We start from the raw sequence: 18731 nt of genomic DNA, 5'->3' as shown, positions 1-18731 counted from the left end.
TCCTTTGCAGGGACATGGATGAAGCTGGAAACCATCATTTTCAGCAAACTATCACAAGGACAGAAAACCAAACACTGCATGTTCTCACCCATAGGTGGGAATTGAACAATGAGAACACTTGGACACAGGGTGGAACATCACACACCAGTGCCTGTTGGGGGATGGGGAGCTGGGAGGCTAGAGGAAGGATAGCATTAGGAAAAATACCTAATGTAAATGATGAGTTGATGGATGCAGCAAAGCAACATGACACATGTATACCTATATAAAAACCTGCACATTGTGCACATGTACCCTAGAACTTAAAGTATATATATAAAAAAAGAATAGACTCCTCAAACTCCTCAATCTGATAAAGAGCATCTACAAAAACCTATAGTTAAAATCATGTTTAGTGGTGAAATATGCTGAAATACTGAAAGAAGAAAAACTAACACAGAGTGAAAAATACCAGAACAGTAGTGGCATCTTGAGAGTAAGGAATGACAGAAGAGAGGCATGAGGAAACTTTCTGGGATAGTGTATCTGTCAAAATTAATCAGATGGCACAATTAAGATTTGTAGTTCACTATATGAAAATGTTACCTGAGAAAACACACACACACACACACACACACATATACACACACACCCCTGAACTCTAATAATATTCATGCTGAGGTGTTTAGTGGTAAAACACACTGATGTCTATAATTTCTTTGAAATGCATCAAAATAAAGATGGATTGATGGATGGACAGAGAGATTTCAAGATGGATAGGTATCTGATAAAATAAATATGTAGAATCGAGATATTAGTTATATGGATAAACAGGTCACGTGAACTTTTTGAATATTTTAAAACTACCTATTTTTAAAATGTATATACAAAAACTATTTCCTCCAAATACTGTTTCTTATAGAAGGTATGAATTCACTGCTGTTTAGGTTCTGGAACCTGTGAACTAGTGAAAATTTGCTTACCAACATGTACATTGGTTAACCTGATTATATATCACAGGTCCCAGTTAGATGGGATGAAAAATTAAGTACCAGAAACTCAAAAGTCATTAACTTTGGAATGCAGATGATGATTTTCCTCCTATAAAACTTCCTTTCCTTGTCTAGATTTTGCTCAAACTACAATAAAAATTAGTTTCCTAAAGAAGACGAAAATGGGTCAGGCAAGGTGGCTCACGCCTGTAATCCCAGCCCTTTGAGAGGCTGAGAAAGACAGATCACCTGAAGTCAGGAATTCAAGATCAGCCTGGTTAACATGGTGAAACCCCATCACTACTAAAAATAAAAAAATTAGCCAGGCGTGGTGGCAAGCGCCTGTAATCCCAGCTACTCGGGAGGCTGAGGCAGGAGAATCTCTTGAACCTGGGAGGGGAAGGTTGCAGTGAGTCGAGATAGCACCATTGCACTCCAGCCTGGGTGGCAAGAGTGAGATTCCATCTCAAAAAAAAAAAAAAAAAAGACTAAAATGTTTACTATAGAAATGAGAAAATAACCACAAGCAAATATCACATTTCTCCTTGAGCCCAGAATGATTGAAAGATAAGGTAAATATAAAAGTAAACATATGGCTTCCAAGGAAAACCCAGTATCCTATTTTAAAGTTACTGAAGAAAATTCCCAAAGAAAACAAGATACAAGGATGAGGGATCCAAAGTCAATGATGGGGCAAGGGAAGGAGGTGCTTAAAAATGAATCCCCAATATCCCTGATGAACACAGGGGCAAAATCTTCAACAAAATACCAGCAAACTGAATTCAACAGTACATTAAAAAGATTATTCACTATGATCAATTGGGATTCATCCCAGGGATACAAGAGTGATTTAATATGCACAAACCAATAAATGTGATATATCACATTAACAGAAAGAAAGACAAAAGCCATACGATCATTTCAAAAGATGCAGAAAAAGCATTTGATAGAATTCAACATCCCTTCATGATAAAAATTCTCAACAAATTAGGTACAGAAGGTATGTATATCAATACAATAAATCCCATATATGGGTTTTATTTTTACCCATAGCTAACTTCATATGAAAGAGGGAAAAGTTGAAAGTTTTTCCTTTAAGATCTGGAAAAAGACAAGAATGGCCAGTCACCACTTCTAGTTAGTATTGTACTGGAAATCCTAGTGAGAGAAATTAGGCAAAAGAAAAAAATAAAGGTGTCCAAATGGGAAAGAAGGAAGTCAAATTGTCCCTACTTGTAGATGATACGGTCTTATATATAGAAAGTCCTAAAAACTTCACTAAAAAACTGCAAGAACTAATAAAGTCAATCAACTTGCAGGATACAAAATCAACACACAGAAAGCAGTGTTTCTATATGCTAAATAGTGGACTATCCAAAAAACTAATACAAGAAAACAATCCTATTTACAATAGCTACCAAAAAATAAAACACCTAGGAATAAATTTAACCAAGGAGGTGAAAGATCTCTACACTGAAAACTATAAAACATTGATGAAACAGATTGAAGAGGACACATATAAAGGTAAGTGTATCCCATGTTCATGGATTGGAATAATTAATTCTGTCACAATAATCTACAGATTCAATATGATCTATAGATTCAATGCAATTTCTATCAAAATATCAATGACATTCATCACAGGAATAAAAAATACCTAAAATTCATATAGAACCACAAAAGACCCCAAACAGCCAAAGCAACCTTAAGCAAAAAATTTTTAAAAAACAAAGGTAGAGGCATCACATTATCCTACTTCAAAATACACTACAAAGCTCTATTAATGAAAAGAGCATCATATTGACATAAAAATAGACACACAGACCAATACAACAGAATACAAAGCCCAGACATAAATCCACGCATCTACAGCCAACTGCTTTTCAACAAAGGTGCCAAAAATACACACTGGGGAAAAGACAGTCTCTTCAATAAATAGGGCTGGAAAAATTGGATATCCACATGCAGAAGAATAAAACTAGATCCTTATTTTCAACATACACAAAATTCAACTCAAAGTGGACTAAAAACTTAAATGTAAATACTGAAACTACGAAACTGCTATAAGAAAACACAGGAAAAATGCTTCATGACACTGGGCAATAATTTTTTGAATAAGACCTTAAAAGCACAGGCAACAAAATAAAAAAAAAATAGACAAATGACATTACATCAAACTAAAAACTTTCTGCACAGCAAAGAAAACAATCAACAGAGTAAAGAGAAAACCTACAGAATGAGAGAAAATATTTGCAAACCATGCATCTGACAAGGGGTTAATATACAGAATATATAAGAAACTCAAACAACTCAATAGCCAAAAAATAATAATAATAATTATATTTTAAAATGAGCAAAAGATCAACAGGTATATGAAAAAAGTGCTCAACATAATTGACTACCAGGGAAAAGCAAATCAAAACCACAATGAGATACCCCCTCATTCCAGTCAGAATGGCAATTATTAAAAAGACAAAAGATAAGTGTTGATAAGGATGTGGAGAAAAGAGAACCTTTACACTTTTGGTGGGAACATAAATTAGTACAGCCATTATGGAAAACAATATGGAGATTCCTCAAAAATTAAAAATAGAACTACCATAACCAGCAATCCTACTACTTGGTATATATTCAAAGGAAATGAAATCAATACGTCAAAGAGATATCTAAATTCCCATGCTCACTGTAGCACCATTCACAATAGCCAAGATATGGACTCAACCTAAGTGTCCATCAACAGAAGAATGGATAAAGCAAATGTGGTATATGTATACAATGGAATACTATTCAGCCACAAAAAAGAACAAAATTCTTTCATTTGCAACAACATGGAAGAAACTGGGGGACATCATGTTAAGTGAAATAACCTAGACACAGGAAGACACATACTGCATGTTCTTACTCATATGCAGAATCAAAAAGCTGATCCTAGCTCTAGATCCTTGAGGAATCGCCACCCTGTCTTCCACAATGGTTGAACTAGTTTACAGTCCCATGGCACATGTATAGATATGTAACAAACCTGCACGTTGTACACATGTATCCTAGAACTTAAAGTATAATAAAAAATAAATAAATAAATATTTTTTTTTTAAAAGTTGATCCTAAGAAACAGTGAATAGAATAGTGGTTACTACAGAGTGAGGAGAGTAGCGGGAGGGGAAAAATTAGGAAGAGACGGTCAATGGGTACAAAGTTGCAATTAGAAATGAGGAAGAGGCAGGCGCAGTGGCTCACGCCTGTAATCCCAGGACTTCGGGAGGCTGAGGCGGGTGGATCACAAGGTCAGGAGATCAAGACCATCCTGGCCAACATGGTGAAACCCCGTTTCTACTAAAAATACAAAAATTAGCTGGGCATGGTGGCAGGCACCTGAAATCCCAGCTACTCAGGTGGCTGAGGAAGAAGAATCGCTTGAATCCTGGATGCAGAGGTTGCAGTGAGCCAAGATCACGCCACTGCACTCCAGCCGGGCAACAAAGCGAGATTCCGTTACACATACACATACACACACACACACACACGAAGAAATGAAGAATAAGTGATGGTATCCTATTGCACAGTTGGGTGACTAGAGTCAGCAAAGAGGTATTGAATGTCTCTAAATAGTTAGAAAAGGAGATTTTTCAATGTTCCTACCATAAAGAAATGATACATGTTTAAGGCGTTGGATATGCTAATTTCTCTGATTTGATCATCACACAATGTACACATGTATTTAAAAATCACATCGTTCCCCATAAACATGTATAATTATGTATATTTATAATATATACCATATATAATACATAGAGTTATGTTATATAATAATTATGTATCCATTAAAAGTAAAAAGTAAATAGTGTCCAATTCCAGAAAAAACAATGAATGCTACCTGAAGTGAGACTTAAACAAGGATGACTCAGTAAGGAAGAATTATCAGTTTCAGGGTTGAAAGAAATTCCCAGTGTCAATAAAGCCAGAAGGAGCTTTATTCTGCAGAGAAAGCCACTGAAGACCACAGAAATCGCTACAGATTACAGAAAGAAATCAAGTGTAACAGAGACTTTTCCTTCCCCTAAGGATTATGCCTTCTGCATTGTAAAACCACCCCTCCAAAATAAAGATGGAACACATTCTACAACAGATCTTTTACTACCTCCCAAATCTGCAGGTTGGGAGATCCCCAAAAAAACTTATTTAAAAAAAGAAATTAACTATCATGGAGGAAATCTCTTTAAAACATGAATATAGTTATAAATTTCCTTTACAGAGAACATAATATAATACATTTTTTAAAAAGATTTACAATCACAATAAAATTTGTTATATGCTGTAATGTAGCCATTGTTAACACTCACAGAAGAATAACACACACTCCTTTCTACATTACATAGTCCTAAACAGTTTTGTCTCTCATATTTTATGTTATCTATTTCTTGCTTTGTTATTGACTTAAACTTCAGGCTGTTATTAATACCCTGGTCTGGGCCAACCTTTCTTTTTCAGTTCTAATGTGTTACAGGTATAGGAATCAGAGAGAGTTCTGCATAAAATAAAGCTCAAGGCATTGATCTGAGAGGTTTTTGGCAAAAACTTAAAATGTGATCTATTTTGAGTATTCAGAGTTTTTTTTAGCCTACTTCATGACTGTCACCTTTGCCTTTGGAAAAAGAATTAGTACTCCTTCTGAGCTCCCTGCAATTTGTTTTTTAATCACAGACAAAATTACATAAAATGTAAGTGAGGACTCATAAAATTCAAAATGTTATATATAAAAGACCATTGGTCCATTATTACATTTTGTTCATTTCTCACAGGGCAGTGGGCCTCTTTTTTAATTGTACCACAAAATAAGTACACTTAAATCTTCCTACTGGAGATTATTAATCTTTTTGTTTTCACAGCATCTGATACATAGAAGGTATGTAAACAGTATGTAAAAGCTCACTACATCGAACTAACATGTTAGAGGTCATACAGCTCTTGCCAGTCCTTGACCTTTACTGAGACAGTGAGAGTGTGTGTGTGTGTGTGTGTGTGAGAGAGACAGAGACAGAGAGAGAGAGAGTGTGTGTGTGTGTGTGTTTTGGGAGGTGAAATGATGGTTGCACTTTAAACAAACTTTGCAGGTGATTCTGTTGAAAATGGAAACACTGTCCTCTGTAATTCTGTGGGATGTGGTAGCCAGAAATAAAGATAGAGCTAAGACTCAAAGTAAGAAGGAAAAGTAGAGAACAAGTAAGTTCAAAATGCAGGAAAATATGATAGGGATAAAGAATTCATGAAGGTCACAGAAGTACCTGGGACAATGAGGAAAAGGTATACATTAACTGGCTGAAGACAAGAAGGGAACAGTCACTGAGAATGTTAACAATGGCACAGGAAAAGAAAAGGTTAATAAAAAGAAACATGTTAAGAGATGCTTGGGAAATCCATAAAGTCAAAACTGGCTGCATGTAGGGCTACTCTTGAACTCAATGGGCAGACAAAGAATACCAACAGAAAGAACCACATATCTCTTGAAATCAAGAGAGTAAGTGCTGTGGCTGGCAAATAAGGATCCAACGTTGAGGGTTATAGGGCTATGACCTGGGTATGACATTTAAAATAATATCCTGTTAAAATTCTGATTATAGTGTAAACCCAGGCCTTGCTAAGGTAAAGTACTGGGGGTGCACTTGAAATCAGCTGCTTGTCCATGGATTTTACTGTGCCATCTCTGTGCACCGTAAGACTCTTTGCACTGTTTCTAAACTGAGCAAGTATGGAAAAGTATGGACACCCAAAAGCACCATCCAGGCTGTCCAAGTATTGTTCAGTGTAAGTACCTTTAAGCAATCACTCTTCTCTAGCACAACATGTCACATTCTACCCACAGGGAAGACTGTCCCAGTGACCCAGCCTTGCAGAAATACTGCTCTTTCTGAGCTCCCTGTCCCAAGCTCTGTACTTCATACCGTATTCTTTCCATTTCCCTGGCCACTGCTCCTGCTGTACATCTACCATTTCATCATGAATTTTCCCCTATAGCTCAGTGCACCATCAGTTTCTTCCAGTGTTTCTCCTTCATTCAAGGCTGAGTCTCATAGTAACAATGACCTTGCAAAGCCAGCCCCAGGTACCTTCTGGATGCCACTGCACATAACCCACCTGGCATAATCTTTGAAGGAGAAACATAATGCTCTTCTCCTGCCACCCAGTCTTCTCATCCTGCCCTCTTCCCTGAAAGATAATGGTGAGGAGCTACTTAAATAGGAAAATGACCTGAAAGTCTTCTGTTTGGAACTTACCTTAGGCTCACTTTGCTATAATTCCTAAGAGTGATTCAGCTGAAACTACAAACCACTCTTAAGATAACTGTGGGTGGTAATCCTAACTTACCAGCATAACTTGGCTGATTAACATTTCCACCTTTTTTTATACAATGATGAACAAGATCAGCATCATCGTTCAGAGCAGCCTTATATACTAAGTTCTCTCCAAAAATGTTTCTCCGGTTAATGCTACCAAGAGATATTTTGTTCACCTTCATTTTTTCTGAAATGAGGGAATGAACAAAAGGAAAAAAATCATTATTTGAATATCAGAAGGAATATGAATTACAAACCACCGATTTCAGACTACAAACTTTACGAACATAGGTAACAGGATTAACTCAGTCAACAGTCTAGAAGCAAAGTATATTATATTATGAGAATATTCATCCATTAACCCAACTATAATATTATCTACATACAAAAAGGAAAAAGAGACAAATGTCACTAGTTTTAAAATATTTGAAGTAAACTATAAACCGTGATAAACAGTGTATGTTGATTGAAAACCCATGAAAGGTGCATATATGAAAAGACTAACAGATAATCTTCTTAAAAGTTCTGGTGAAAACGATTATTTAAACCTAGAATAATATATTATCAAATTTAATAAAATGGTATATTACCAGATGTCTTACAAAACCATGAGGAGAAAATCTCAGCGGCATATAAGATACAAAAACTAATCCCAGTGAGACTGGAAAAAGGAATGCAAAATTCTCTTTCTTTGCTAAAAATAAATTAATGAAATTAAGCAGAGAATCATAGCCTGATCTTTGCAATTGTTTTTATTTGCTAAGTCAGCAGAAATGCACGATTAAAATACTTTTCCAGATAATGTATATCAAGTATCAGTTCTCCACTGTGCCTCCTAAAATACTGAAGCTCCTCATTTACATGTTCCAAATCCTGTCAATTTGGAGGGCAACACTCATTTGGATTTTCTGAATTTCAGAATAGCTTGATGATAGCTTTTCCAATTTTTATCTAGCTAACCTGCTCCATCCTAAAACCTCACAAAGGTAACTGAGTACTGCAGCAGCCTTCTTAATAGACTACATAAAACTGCCTTGCCTTTTGACTCCCTTGATTCAGTCCCACTGCATAACAAACTAAACTGCTGAACTTTGAGTCTACCTTCTTGCATACCAGACTATAAAGTATTCTTTTCCCACTAGACAAATTGTATGCTTACCATAATCAAAGCAGTCTTTATTTCCAAATCTGTCTGTGCCAGCTGTACTTGTTATATTATAATTATGTAATTTTCTGATCTTAGGAGGAAAGCATTTAGTCTTTCACAGTCAAGTATAAAACTGTATGATTTCTGTAGACGTCCATTGTCAGATTGAAGTTTCCCCTCTATTCCTAGTTTGCTGAGAATTTCCACTAGGAACAGATGTGTTAGATGTTGTCAAATGCTTTCTGTGCATTTATTGAGATGATCATATGGTTTCTCTTTTTTAGCTTGTTAATATAATGAATTACAGCGATTGGTCTTCAAGTGTAAAACCAATCTTGCATTCCTAGGATAAATACCACTTGGTCATGATGTATTATATAATGTTGGATTTGATATGCTCAAGTTTTGTTTAGAATTTTTTTTTCTGAGACAGGGTCTTGCTCTCCATATTCTTCTCCAGGGTATTGCCCAGGGTGGAGTGCAGTGGTGCAATCATGGCTCATTGCAGCCTCAATTTCCCAGGCTCAAGTAATTCTCCCACCTCAGCCTCCTGAGTAGCTAGGACTACAGGCACGCACTACCACGCCCAGCTAATTTTTTGCATTTTTCGTAGAGACAGGGTTTCGCCATGTTGCCTAAGCTGATCTCAAACTTCTGGGCTCAAGTGATCCACCTGCTTCAGCCTCCCAGCATACTGCGACTCTAGGCATCAGCCACCACACCTGGCCTATTTAGAATTTTTGCATCTATATTCATGAAGGATATTTAGTCTAATTCTCTGTTCTTATAATGTCTCTGATTTTGGTATCAGTTTAATGATGACCTCATTAAAATGAGTTGAGAAGAGTTTCTTCATCTTTAATTTTTTGGAAGAATTGTGTGGAGAACTGGTATTATTTCCCCCTTATATATTTTGGAGAATTCACCAATGAAGGTGTTATAGAATGAATGGTGTCCTCCCAAAACTCAAACTTGAATTCCTAGACCAATAGGAATGGATTGAGGTGCTTATGTGTATGTGTGTGTGTTTGTGTGTGTGTATTTCTCTTTCTGTAAACTGCTTGTTCATGTTCCTTATCTATTCATGTTCTTTTTACTTTTTTCCTCCAGTTTAAAATTTTTAAATTAATAATAATTATTATTATTATCCGACATGTAAAAAGGGATATTTATTTAATGTATACAATTCAATATACTTGGGGACAAGTATATACCCATGAAACCATCACCACCGTTAAGGCCATGACATACACCCCCTGTTCTTTATCCTTACTGTTTCGTAAGAGCTTTTTGCATACTAATGCCATTAAACCCTTGTCAAATGATGCTAATATTTCTTAGCTATTTAATATTTGATTCTTCTTTAGGGTATATTTCTATACAATTTTTTAAAATGTATGTAGTTAATTTTATCATTCTTTAAAAGAATTTTTACCATTATTTTAAAGGTATGCAGTTAATTTTATGATTTTTAACCTCAGAAACCAAGAGGGTTTAAAAAGACTTTTTCCACACCAAGGTTACAGCAAGATTCACTTACATTTTCTTCTACAACTTTCATTTTTCATTTAAATCTTTGATCAATCTGAAATCAAAGTTAGTGTAAGGAATGTTATGGAAACCCAATTTTGTTTGTGTTTTCTACTACTTATTGCTTAGTCTTTCTTTTCACCACAATTTGAGATGCCATCTATATTACATATCTGTCCCATGTCTCACTGTAGCTGGCTTCTACATCTAAATTCTCTATGCTGTTTTACTGAGTTATCTGTCTATTCCTGCTACAGTGTCAAATGACTTTAATTTCTGTAGCTTTCTAATATGCTCACATATTATGGAGAACAAGGTCCTGCCACTCTTAACTTTTTGTTTTTATTTTTCAGAATTTTCTTGGCTAGTCTTTCATATTTACTTTTCTAGGTGATATTTAGTATTACTTTGAAACTTTCTCATAGCTACTCTCTATCCCTGTAAAAGCAATACAAAATAAAACAAAAAATTTAGCAAATAAATAAAAATCTGTTTTTGATGAGATCTCATGCATTTCTACAATAATTTAGGGAGAACCTTCTTACAATGCTGAATCTTTCTAGTCAAGAACAAGGTTCTTCTTTCCATTTATTCAAGTATTTTTTACATCCCTCAGTAGAATTTTTAAACTCTTCTTATAAATATGACACATTTCTTATTAGTTATAAAAGTATTTTCTTTTTGTAACAATTATAAATGAGATAATCTTTTACATTTTCTAACAAGTTCATGGATACATATATGTGAAAGGCATTAATTGTTGACTCCAGCTTATCACATTTTTAAAACTTTTTCTTTTGAAATAATTTCAGACTTACAGAAAAGTTGTAAAAATAGAACAAAAGACTCACCCCTTGTTGACATTTTACCATTGACTTTAAACCATTCTTTTTTACAGATACATATGCATCCAGACACATGTATATATAAAAAGTAACTTTTATACATCATGCCCTTTTACTCAGTAATACTTTAATGTGTATTTCTAAGGACAAAGATGTACACTTATATCACTGCAGTATTATTATCGAATTCAGAAAACTTACCTCTGATACAATATTATTTTTTCATCTACAACCCATATTTCAGTTTTGCCAGTTGTTCCACTACCTATTATTTTTTAAATAGTGTTTCTAGATTCTCTTATTGCTTCTGAGAGTTTTTTAGTTCAATCTTTTGGATGGTATAGGAACACAGAAATAAGATCTAAGAAAATAACAGTTGTGCCTTGTCCTTTCCTTTATTCCTCCTAATACGCTTTTTCATAGCCTTATGCTAGGTTGGTTACACATGTAAATTTAAAAAGAGGTCTGTAACTACTGTTTCCAAAGCAGAATTATAGAAAAAAGTACTAACCTATGAGTCAGAAGTTCAGGATCAATTCTCAGTTATGCTACTAATGAGCTGTATGATGCTGGGAAAAACCCTTAACTATCTGAAATTCAGTTTCCTTATCAATAACATTAGAAAGTTGAGAAAGATAATCTCTGAATCCTCTCTACCAAAATTCTGTTTCTGTAAAAGAAATAGAAAAATACTCAAACTATGCATCACCTTTTTTTCCTGGAAATTGTTCATTTTTCCTGATTTGTTTTCCATTCTTCAACCTGCGTGAATGCATATTCTTCTCTTTACTATCAACCATTAAAGCCGGATCCTGCATTCTTGAAAAACAATGTATTTTTAAAATGGCTATAACGGTTTTTACAAACATTCACAGAGAATTATACCAAATTTTGACTACAGTATTAAAACTCCAGGGTATTTTACTGAGCTGTTCTCAAGTGGCGTGGCAGTTTTTAAAATGGAGATGGCTCCTGCAGGTAATTCTGCAGCAGGCATGCCAGTCATCATGGCTTCTAGCCCTCTCTTTGCACTACCTGTGGGTTTTTCTTCTTTAGGATTAGTCATTTACAAGTGTGAGTATTCTGAATCTCCTGCTCTTCACTCCCCAAGTTGGCATGTCACTATCCACTCTATTCACCCTCTAGAGAAAAAGATGCAGGCTCTTTGCAAGGAAAAAGCCTTGCTGTGTGGTATGGCACTGACCAAAAGCTGCAAAATAAAAAAAGCAATAATATAAAAAATAAAGCTCTTTACCCTGTCTTAACTGTATACTGACCCTGACCCCAAGCACATAATTATCTATAATGTCTACAGCATTCCTGGAGATAAACACATAATTTCACTGCATACCTGAAATTCTGAGCTGAAGAGTTATTATTTGTTAGGTCCTCACAGCCAAGGATTTTTGGTAAAATCTTTTCTGGCATCTTATACATGTGATCTGAGTACTTTGCATCTCTGCTTACTTTCAGTTTTTCTAGTCTGGATGATCTTCTCAACACATACGCAGTTTCCTGGTCAGAGCTATTTGTCACTGAATGTGAATTTCTCTTATTACTTAGTGGTTCACAAGAAGTGATATTTTGATGAGCCAAAGTTTGCAACCCAGATGGATCTGGGTCTTGCAGAGTCTGCAAATACGTAAATACATCCACAAACAATTACAACACTGCAAAAAAACTTAAAACTGTAAGAAGCTAAATTTTGTCTTGACCTTTGATTAAATTAAAATGCCTATTACAGGATGCAAGTACAAGAATTCATAGACATATGTGGACATAATGAAAGATTTTATAATAATTAATGTAATAAAGGACAATGCAGATTTAAAAGCTTAAGAGCATAAGTAAAAAATGATTTTGATCAATATTTATTTTGAAAATTCAAGGGCAAATCTATGGTCACTCTGGGAGCTTTAATCTTGCAAGAAATTGGGAATGGAGAATGATGAGAGATCTACAAAAACATTAGAAATGTCACACTAGGCTAGATCAATGGACTATTCAGCCTAGGGTTTTGTTATCTGACAGCAGCAGTAAGTGATATTTTGTGGAACAAAATAGTATATAACCTCCATTACATTGATTTTAAAAGGTTAACAGTATATCAGGAATTGTTCTCTAACTTTCCCTTAATAATTCATTATAGATTTAACTTCCATGAGCATATGTATTCTTTATATGTATCATCTAAACCTTTCTTCAGCCTACTTACATATCCATCTTGCAAAGCTTCTAAAGGTAACAAGCTCCATATTTTTATTACAGCTGAGTAAACAAGTATATTATTTGATCTGTTCTAAATAAGCCTCCTTTCTACTTAAGAGGGTTTCTTTTTTCTTTCCTTTTGAAGACTTGCTAAATTCATATTCACTGTACTAATATCAATCATAATTTCCTACACTTTACTCATATTCCCTCTTTCCATATTTAACCTTCATGCCCTATCTCCATAATTAGTTTCTCTTTTTCTGGTTTTTAAAAAATCCTATGTCAGTTTTGAGATTTGTTAACCAGAACTTCATGCAGTATTATTCCAGGTACGTATGCTGCAACCTGAGCTCAGCATTTTGTTATATAAATCTTCACAAGGATGTTCACAGAAACATTTTGGTAATCGGAAGATAAAAAGAAAAGAAAGAAAACAATCCAAATGACATCATTAGTGAATTGATTAAATAAATTACAATATATTTACATAGTGGAATACTATTCAACAAATCAAAAGATTTAAGCAGTGCTACGTTTGCTGACATTGAAAGATAAACAAAATATATTATTAAATTTAAAAAATAAGTTGGAAGGCATTATATATAATATAATCCCATTAGTATAAAATGAACTAATATAGAATATGATGGAAATAACTGGAGAGAGATACACCCAACTGTTAACAGTGATTATCTCTGAAGAGTGAAATTGTGGAGGATATTTGTTACTATATTATTGTGTAATTCTGTCAGGTTTAAAATTTGTTTTATAATGAGGATGCATTATTATTATAATCAAGAAAAAAACAATAAATATTATTTTTAAAAACAAAGAAACTGTCAATATGACAAAGGGACTTTGTGAGTGATAGGCCACTACAGGGCTTCCAGGCATAATACTACAAGAATTCTAAACCCCAAGAGCTATGCCACCTGGCAGTATTCTCAGACATAGAAGGCAAAATTCTGCTTAAGCTAGGCATATTTTTTCCCCTCCCCGGCATCCCTGCATATATTCTGTGTCAAAATGTAAATTAATGTGGGGTATCCCATCAGTACTCTGCACCCAGGTAGACATAGTGATTTTCTGAGCTAACAGAAAATTTTAATAAAGAAATCTTTCCTTCCTACATGTAAGCAATGTAATGATATGTCTTCTCAGGCCTGTTGGGAAGAAATCTGTCTATTCTAACTTCCTAACTCCCAGAAAACTCTACCCTAGGAACTTCTAAAGAGATCACTCTATGCTTCCAAGTCACAAAGTATCTTATGGGTGTTGATATTTGGGTAAATTTGATTTTAACACAATGAAAACTTGTTGAAGTTTAAAAGGCAAAATCATAGACTCATATTTTCAGCTACTTGCTCCACTGAAAAACGCCTGTCCTATAGCTCAGCTAACTTGGAACCATGTTCAAATGGTGGAGTAGAACAAAGAAATTCAAAATTCACCTCTGCTATTTGTGTACAATCTTCATTGGTCTGAGACGTATTGAACTTCACTTCTAAACATTCATTTCTAGCAATGAGACTGCTGCCTCCCTCTTTTCTGTGACAGATGGTTTCCATCTTGGCTTCCGACAATGTGTTCAGGGCTTCCAATAACTCAGCTGGCAATGCATCATCCTTTGCATTTTCTAGTGAATCGCTATGACATGCCGACCAGGCATTCAAAGGTATTGATATGGAACTAAGAGAGTCACTCAATGGGTCCATCAATTCTTTACGATCAAAATCACTTACTAATTCAAACAGTCTTTCCTCCTGGGTGCTTTCTGGTGATGTAAGTAACCTTTCTAAGGCAGACACAAAGGTTTCAAGAGAGCTTTCTTCATCCTTAGTTTCTTCAGGAGTCACGGTCAATATGACTTCCTTTCTAGGCTCAAAAAACGTATTTGGTGCTGCTAAGATCTTCTCTGGCTCTATTAATGATGTCTCCTTTACAGCAACCATATCAGATACTGTAATAGCAGTGCCTGAGAGAAGGCTAACTTCAGGAGAATCTCTGCCGTCACTTAGTTCCTGGGTATTACAAATAGAAATTACATCATTACAGCATATACAATAAAGTATTTAAAATGAAAACTTTATAGTTTTATAGTTTACCTTGTTTGTAAGCTACCCTCAAAATTTATCATCAACTTTCCTTCTCTTCCACAAATAAAAAGAATACTCTTTATTGCTTTCCTATACCAAATCACTAATTACTGAATACATGGTTAAACGCTTAATAATAGACCAAGAGCATAATTGGCTGGACCATAATTACAGATGGCAAATTATTCATTTAAGTTTAAATTATCTGTGCTAACAGAAGAAGCAGAGATGGCATGGATAGTTAAATTAACAGATGATCTCAAAGCTTCATAGCAATTAATGGTTATAAAATTCTTTCTTGCCAAAATTTCCTATTTGGTTTATGAAAATTATTAACTAGGAACAAAATTTCACCTTCTTTTTATTGCCCCACCTTTGCAGGAATAAGTAAATGTAGAGTAAAGAGGCCAAAGGACAAAAGGTCAGAGGGAAAAGGTAAAGAAATGAGGGTACAGTTCTGTATAAATATTACAAGCCCTAGCTGTAAATGAATGGCTCTGAGTTGTGGTTATTTTAAGCAAAAAACCCCACAAAAACTTAACATTTCTAAATGACTATTATTTCTCTAAGACATCACCTTAATAGGTTATACCTGTTCTCACAATGTTTCTTTTTTTCTTTTTTCTTTTTTTTTTGAGATGGAGTCTCACTCTGTCACCTAGGCTGGAGTATAGTGGGGCCATCTCGGCTCACTGCAACCTCCGCCTCCAGGGTTCAAGTGATTCTCCTGCCTCAGCCTCTTGAGTAGTTGGGATTACAGGGGCCTGCCACCATGCCCTGCTAATTTTTTGTACTTTTAGGAGAGATGGCATTTCACCATGTTGGTCCAGCTGGTCTCAATCTCCTGACCTCAGGCAATCTGCCCGCTTTGGCCCCCCAAAGTACAGGGATTACAGGCATAAGTCACTGTGCACAGCCTCACAAAGTTTCTAATACTCAAAATACTGTTAGAATCCCTCTTTCGAAATTGCTTTCAGAATGAGTTTATAAGCCATTCAAGAAAATAAGGTGCTTTAAAGGCACTGAAAGTTTTTCGAACACTAAATAATTTTTATTGGCCTTAAATAACAGAATGGGTTTCAACAACTTTAGTTTTTTTCCAAAAATCAAATCCACCAAACCTTTGACAGGATGTGCGGTAATTTGTAAGCCTTCTAATATTCTAATCTGGTATGATTGAGAAAAGCAAAACCACTTTATTCTTCCTCCTGTCCTTTTCTACCTGCCACCTTTATGTACTCAGTATATATTAATAGCATACAACACTTAAGAAAACATATTTATTTGTTAGCAATGCTAACTATAATTTTCTCAGAAAGATAAAAGGAATATGCAAGAAATTCAAGAACCAGATCCTACTCACTCTCTAAGTCTCAGTTCAAGGCCTCCCCACTATTTGAAGTCCTTACGTCTACTAAATTCAAGGCACCAGGTATAATAAAGTATATACATTGGGCTCTGTCCTAAAGCAATTTATTTCCAACCTAAGATTCAAGACATAAAAAAAAAAAAGATTCAAGACATAAATACCTAAGACATTAAATAGAATACATATAATATCATAGAACACTTATGAAATCAAATGAATGGCATAAACTAGTGTATATCAAGCAGTTCCATTTATAACCACAGAACCAGCCCAAACTGGCCCTACTTTGTTGGTAACAGAATGTCAAGTCATCTAGCAGGTATAACAGGGCCAAAAGTGCAAGTCATGTAGCGCAGCCAGAACCTTGAACAAAGAAGACTGAGAAATGACTGGAACCTGACCACTGGTACTCTTTCTGAAGCAAGAGGTCTGCTGGACAGGAAGATTTGGTGCTAAAATCCACCTAAATATACCTTACCGTAAATGGTCAAATTTGAAGCCTTCTAATCAGACTCTGTCCAACCAACATTCCTAAGTCCTTTCCCTTACGTTCTGCCCCTTAAAACCTGTTCCAGACCCCAAATAGACGACACAAATTTGAACTGCCTCTCCTGTCTCCTTGCTGGCCTGTCTCACAATAAAGCCTTTTTTTTTTTTTTTCCTCAAAAGCCAGTGCCACAGCATTGGCTTCTATGCACATCAGGCAGCAGGCCCATTTGCTTGATAACATACAAAGCCTAATGTCTTGCAAAAATGAGTTTTCTGGGGAAGAAAAAAAGGGAGGCAGTAGAGGACGACAGAACTTTCCAAACCATGTGCATTGGGGGAACTTTAGGACACAGTGTTCTCCAAACATTTTTGTCCAAAAAATCCTTTTCCTCAGAAGATCTATTAATATCATAGAGTACAAGTGATTTGGAAATAATGATATAGTCAGTAAATAATGAATGCTAGAGAGGGAGCAGTTACTTTGGTCAAGATTGCCAGAACTATCTGAAATAGATCCACAGAAGAACAGGTACTTAAGCCAGAAATTAAAGATTTGTGAAGGAGTGAAAGAATGGAGGAACACACATTTATTGAGCACCAACTAGGTGCCAGACACCATGAACCATCATTGCTCGGTCCTCACAATACCTGTAAAACAGCTATCGCTGTCCCTATCTTACAGATATAAACAGTTATCCTTGGAACCTAGACCTATCTGGTTTCCAAATTTTATGTTATTTCCCATCTTCTGGCTCCTGATTCAAGCAAAACCATGAAGGCAGGAATGTGTAAGGTATGGCTGAGATAAAGTAAGCTACAGGGACAACCCTGGGTGAGATGCCAAGACCCAGTCTCTACAAAAAAAATTAAAAGAAAAAAATTAGCTGGGTGTGGTAGTATGGGCCTGTAGTCCCCGCTACTTGGGAGGCTGAGGTGAGAGGATCTCTTGAGCCCAAGAGTCCAAGGTGGCAGTGAGTTATGATCGATCGCACAACTGTACTCCAGCCTGGGCAACAAAGTGAGACTTTATCTCCAAAAAAAAAAAAAAAAAGTAGGTATGGGTATACTGGGCTGGCTTGGGGAGGTCCTTGATTGCCCAGTATCCCTAAGGAAAGTGTGAGTTCATTTGTGAGCACAGCCAATCCTACAGTCCTCTGATTCTCCATAGCACCAAGTACAAAGCAAATCCAAAGCAGGAAGGAACTTTGTTACATTATCTCAGAAACTAGTTTGATAGTAAGTTATGTATTTCTACTCTAGATAAAAAATAAGAGACTTACAGTACTGGATAAGAAACACAGATCAAGAAAACACTTTTATCAGCAATAAGGAAGAATCAATATGAAAGAGGTGATTAGACAAAAATAGATTTCTATTTACCGAAATGGTTTAGTCATATTCCTGCCTAGGTGAGGGTCTAAATGAGCTTGATACTTTAATTGACACATTTAAAAAAAAATCTAAATCCACAATCTACATAGTTAATTTCTGTTATACAGACCAACCTTTTCTATGTGTGGCAAAACTTCAGGAGTTTCATCAGCCTCAGGCCCTAGAAAAGAACAGTGAGTTTTCACTCCAGTTTTACGAAAGCACTAAAAACATACCTTCTCAGTTGGCATTTCATAATCATATAACTTAAACTCTCAGTCAAGTGACACATCTTATATTTTATTAATATTACATAAATTTATTGGTATGAAAGTATTATTTTGGAAATGAAGTTATAAAATTCTTCCAT

At 35.4% G+C, this 18731-nt stretch overlaps 1 protein-coding gene across 1 annotated transcript in view; it reads right to left on the bottom strand.

Annotated features, from left to right (window-relative positions):
- Positions 1–18731, bottom strand: part of ANKRD31 (ankyrin repeat domain 31) — a 181860-nt gene that overhangs the window by 115282 nt on the left and 47847 nt on the right. The window contains exons 6-10 of the mRNA XM_011996538.1: positions 18496–18542; positions 14488–15057; positions 12177–12457; positions 11535–11644; positions 7335–7490 (exon numbers count right to left, since the gene is read on the bottom strand). Of these exons, the coding sequence (XP_011851928.1) occupies positions 7335–7490; positions 11535–11644; positions 12177–12457; positions 14488–15057; positions 18496–18542 (1164 nt within the window). The remainder of the gene's footprint in view (positions 1–7334; positions 7491–11534; positions 11645–12176; positions 12458–14487; positions 15058–18495; positions 18543–18731) is intronic.

The sequence above is a fragment of the Mandrillus leucophaeus genome, unplaced genomic scaffold, assembly GCF_000951045.1.
Source record: "Mandrillus leucophaeus isolate KB7577 unplaced genomic scaffold, Mleu.le_1.0 Scaffold114, whole genome shotgun sequence".
NCBI lineage: Eukaryota > Metazoa > Chordata > Mammalia > Primates > Cercopithecidae > Mandrillus > Mandrillus leucophaeus.
The sequence above is the reverse complement of the archived record's forward strand: the minus strand, read 5'-3'. Positions and strand labels throughout refer to the sequence as shown.